The sequence below is a fragment of the Gobio gobio genome, assembly GCF_949357685.1.
Source record: "Gobio gobio genome assembly, chromosome: 3".
NCBI classification, from domain to species: Eukaryota; Metazoa; Chordata; class Actinopteri; order Cypriniformes; family Gobionidae; genus Gobio; species Gobio gobio.
The window spans coordinates 6,004,804-6,010,158 of NC_137099.1; the positions used below are offsets into that span (position 1 = coordinate 6,004,804).

Consider the following 5,355-nt stretch of genomic DNA (forward strand, 5'->3'; position numbering starts at 1 on the left):
ACATTGTTATGGGCTTCATTTTAACAACTTTAAAAGCGATTTTCTCAATATTTAGATTTATTTGCACCCTCAGATTCCAGACTTTCAACAAACCTATCCTAACAAATCACACATCAATGGAAGGCGTATTTATTCAGCTTTCATATGATGTATAAATCTCAATTTCAAAAAACGGACCCTTGTGACTGGTTTTAGGTCACGTGTTAAACTATTTGTATTTTCTGAATTAAGTGATGATTAATGAACAAACATGAACGAATGAATACATACATAGACTGGAAAACAATATCTTATAAGCTACATTTGAGGAATAAATCCTGTGTATGTATATATATATATATTAGGGATGGGCATTTCAAGCAAAAATGATATTCGAAGATCGCTGGGAATTATTCGATTTTTATTCGAAAATCGCAACTCCTCCCCCGCATGCACGCATGTACGCATGTATAGGCTACACACATAAACAGAGAGAGAGAGGGAGAGAGACCATTCACACTCTCAATCTGTATGATAACAAACTGTTTAATTCATTAGGGAATAGGCTATATCAACTCAAGCCATATTATTGTAACATGCTGAAACATATGACTGTAATGTGACAACGCCCCAAGTTACCTGATAAATGCCACAAGTCTACAGCGTGCGCGTGAGACGATGTGTTATTCTTCTGTTGTCTCAGGGCGTTTTTACTCTGGCATTTTAGTTCGGAATGGGGCACGGTTAGCATGAAAAATTGCTAATGTGAAAGCTTCCCTACAGAGCTTGGTGTGCACTGAGGTACCGAATCCGAGAACACACAACCGGAGTTCGGTTGCTCTCGGAGCTGAGCCGTGATTCACGTGAATGTGCAAACAACACTCGGGTACGTGCGCACTTGTTGTGGAAGAAAGTAACCAGCGCATGCGTTTTAGCCGATTACAATGTCATTAGTTCAATAACATACACGTAAGAGATGATAGTGTTGATGATTTAGCTGAGATACGATCGCGTGAGCGAGCCTGCAGTGTATTAGCGCATAGAGTGCAATCAGGGCAGCAAATGAATGGCAATTCACCGTCTCCTCAAAAGAGTCTGTTTGCAAGCAGCAAAGCCGCCTTCAAGCGACACACATATGGTAAACCCAAGTGTCGTTTACTCAGCTGCACATAATAGCACCAAATTAATTGAAAAAAGCCCAATATATTGACCCGCGTTCTGTTTTCTATCATGCCCGTGCACGTTTGTGATGACGTAAGATGAACGCAAACGCACCAGGGTTCAAGTTGAGTGTGAAACCAGACCAACACTGCGGAGGCGGAGGGAACAATCAGACCGCAGCAAACGTGTCCAGTATAAAACACCCTGAGAGCGGACTGGCAGCTTTTAGGAGCGTTATTGGCAGCGCCTCTGGTTACATGAACGCGTCAGCACCACATCAGCACCGACAACATGGGGATTTTTTTTGGACGATAATCGCACATACTATTCGATATTCTATAATTAAATAATTAATCGAATATTCGAAAATCGCGACCCATCCCTAATATATATACATATATATATATATATACAGTGAGGAAAATAAGTATTTGAACACCCTGCTATTTTGCAAGTTCTCCCACTTAGAAATCATGGAGGGGTCTGAAATTGTCATCGTAGGTGCATGTCCTGTGAGAGACATAATCTATAAAAAACAAAAAATCCAGAAATCACAATATATGATTTTTTAACTATTTATTTGTATGATACAGCTGCAAATAAGTATTTGAACACCTGAGAAAATCAATGTTAATATTTGGTACAGTAGCCTTTGTTTGCAATTACAGAGGTCAAACGTTTCCTGTAGTTTTTCACCAGGTTAGCACACACTGCAGGAGGGATTTTGGCCCACTCCTCCACACAGATCTTCTCTAGATCAGTCAGGTTTCTGGCCTGTCGCTGAGAAACACGGAGTTTGAGCTCCCTCCAAAGATTCTCTATTGGGTTTAGGTCTGGAGACGGGCTAGGCCACGCCAGAACCTTGATATGCTTCTTACAGAGCCACTCCTTGGTTATCCTGGCTGTGTGCTAACACGTTTAGTGGAATTATGACCAAAAAGTTATATTTTGGTCTCATCTGACCACATGACTTTCTCCCATGACTCCTCTGGATCATCCAAATGTTCATTGGCAAACTTAAGACGGGCCTGGACATGTGCTGGTTTAAGCAGGGGAACCTTTAGTGCCATGCATGATTTCAAACCATGACGTCTTAGTGTATTACCAACAGTAACCTTGGAAACGGTGGTCCCAGCTCTTTTCAGGTCATTGACCAGCTCCTCCCGTGTAGTTCTGGGCTGATTTCTCACCTTTCTTAGGATCATTGAGACCCCACGAGGTGAGATCTTACATGGAGCCCCAGTCCGAGGGAGATTGACAGTCATGTTTAGCTTCTTCCATTTTCTAATGATTGCTCCAACAGTGGACCTTTTTTCACCAAGCTGCTTGGCAATTTCCCCATAGCCCTTTCCAGCCTTGTGGAGGTGTACAATTTTGTCTCTAGTGTCTTTGGACAGCTCTTTGGTCTTGGCCATGTTAGTAGTTGGATTCTTACTGATTGTATGGGGTGGACAGGTGTCTTTATTAGATTAGATTAGATTCAACTTTATTGTCATTACCATGGGTCTTTGCGTACTTAACCGATCTTATCATCTAATCCAGTGGTTCCCAACCACGTTCCTGGAGGACCCCCAACAGTGCACATTTTGGATGTGTCCTTTGTCTGACACACCCACATCAGGTCTTGGAGTAGCTACTAATGAGCTGATGACCTGAATCAGGTGTGTTTGATTGAGGAGACATGCAAAATGTGCACTGTTGGGGGTCCTCCAGGAACGTGGTTGGGAACCACTGATCTAATCGAACACAACCTCGCAGTCAGAGATGTCCAAAAAGCAACAGACATTAAGCAGCTTTTTTGGTGTTTCACCGCCTTCAAAGAAACGCCAACTGGAGCCTGAGCCGAAAAAAAGATTTTTTTCTGAAAAGTGGCTTCAAGACGCGCAGTGGCTTGAAGTTAACGATGAGCGCACTGAAATGTGGTGCAAGATTTGCCGCTCAAATCCACATCTAGCAGACAAGACAGGTGCGTTTTATAAAGGCTCAAAGAATTTCAACCATCCTTTATTTGACAAACATGAAAAGAGCAAGGAGCACACGAATGTCGCGCAAGCCATTGCGAATAAACAAGCTAGCCGAGAAGAAATGTCTAGTCGCCCACTTGCCAGGTGGCGAGACAAGCTGAATGAAGAACAGCGGCAAGCTCTCTTTAATATTTTTCTCCTCGCCTTCCATAAAGCTAAACACGCACGTCCCATGTCTTCCTATTCTGAGGATATTTCTTTACTGAAGCGGCTAGGAGTAAATGTCGGAGGGGCATATCATTCACGTGAAGGGGGCACACGGATCATGCAGAGTATCGCTCGCGCAATCACCGGGGAGTTACGAGCCAAGTTGCAGTCTGCTGAATTTTGGGGGCTGCTTTTTGATGGATCTGAGGATATCACAAAAACTGAGCAGGAAATCGTTTACATCGTGTCTGTGTCCAGCAACGGAGAGTTTTCCTCTGACTTTATTGGACTGATTGAATTGGGTGCTGACCGAACCGCGCAGGCCATAACAGACGGACTTGTTAGACTTTTCCAGGACACAGGCTTGAATGACTGGACAACAAAGTTGGTCGCTGTGTGCACAGACGGGGCTGCTGTCAACGTTGGTATGTACAACGGCGTTGTACCAAAACTCCGGCAACTCGTTGCGGTTGGAGACTCACTTGTGCACATTTTGTGCACCGCACACACACTGGAGAATTGCGCAAAATCAGCTGATCGCAACGTTCCTTACTGTGTGACATTTAATCGCTCTGTGGTCAAGCTGCTGCAGTTTTATTTACAAAAAGGTGGAGAAAAAAAAACTGCTGCACTGAAGAAGCTCTGTGAAGAAAACGGTATCTCCTTTGTGAAACTGGGTAAGTTTCATAATGTCAGATGGTCTGCATGGAGGCATGAAACACTGTTAAAAATATCAAGACTATTGCCAGCCATTAAAATGCAACTAGCTACGAGTGATAACAGTGACTTGCAGCATATCTGCACAGAGCGTTTTCAGTGCTTTCTGTCAAACATGCTTGACATTGGCAACATTTTGAAGACCACATCCATTAGGTTTCAGAAGGAAAAGCTGACCATTGGAGAATGTAAGGATGAACTCATGGTGGCCATTGGAAAGTTCACCCTTCTGCTTGATGGTGAAGGCCACAGGGTTTCGAATGCTGATGCTGACCGAGACAAGATAAACTTACTCAGGGGGTTAATTGAAGAGTTTGAAATCAGATATTACTCCCTCAAGTCATGTGATAATTTCTTAGTATTTGATCCTTCAACATGGCCTCAGGAAATGCAAGACCTACACAGTTTTGGAAACACAACAGTTTGCAGCATTCTCAAGAAATATGAGGCCACCTTGCAACTTGACAAAAACACCACTGTGACAGAATGGATGCGCTTAAAGCAGGCAGGAAAACGCCTGGGAGCCTCTTCTGTGCATGACTTGGTCCAAATTGTAAATACAAGTAACCCAGATGCTTACTCCAATATCAACAAGGTGGTTAAGCTGTCTCTTACACTGCCTTTAAGCAGTGCAGCTTGTGAGAGGGGATTTTCACATCTCAACATAATAAAAACCAAGTACCGATCTCGTCTGTCACATCCTCGTCTCTCAGCCCTGATGCACATTCACCTGTCAAAGCAGACCACAGAGACATTTGACCCAAAGCAAGCTGTTGACCTGTGGATGGAGACAGCTAATCGGAGGCTCAACCAAGGACAGGGAGGTGCATCTGCAGTATCTTCATCCTCTACCATGCAGGAAGCTGAAGTAGAGGACAGTGGGGGCGACAGTGAAGAGGACAGTGGTGGCGACACGGAGGAGGACAGTGAGAAACACTGCACTTATTAAGACAATGCTACATATGTGAGTACCATACACCATCTCCTGGTACTCACCTGAGTAACTGACTGAAAAAGTTATGTGCACCCCTGGTCATTACACAAGTACAAGTACAAGGCAACGAAATGCAGTTTAGGTCTAACCAGAAGTGCAATAGCAGCAAGTGCAGGATATCCAACGTTTGCATAAGTGCAGGACATTGATATGTACTGAGTATATATAAATATATCTATAAATAGAGAGATGGTTATTACTATAAACAGAATTTACAGGTGAATATGTACAGTGAATAATATACAGATGGTTATTACTATAAACAGAATTTACAGGTGGATATGTACTATGAATATAATATAATATACAGATGGCTATTACTATAAACAGAAT

General features: G+C 43.0%; 1 protein-coding gene across 1 annotated transcript; it reads left to right on the forward strand.

Moving 5' to 3' along the window:
- Positions 1-2,904: 2,904 nt before the first annotated feature.
- On the forward strand, positions 2,905-4,977 carry LOC307123420 (zinc finger protein 862-like; the record flags this gene model as incomplete). Its single annotated transcript, XM_079811951.1, has 1 exon — positions 2,905-4,977. The coding sequence occupies one exon, from the start codon at positions 2,905-2,907 to the stop codon at positions 4,975-4,977; it is 2,073 nt and encodes a 690-aa protein (XP_079668077.1).
- Positions 4,978-5,355: the final 378 nt, after the last annotated feature.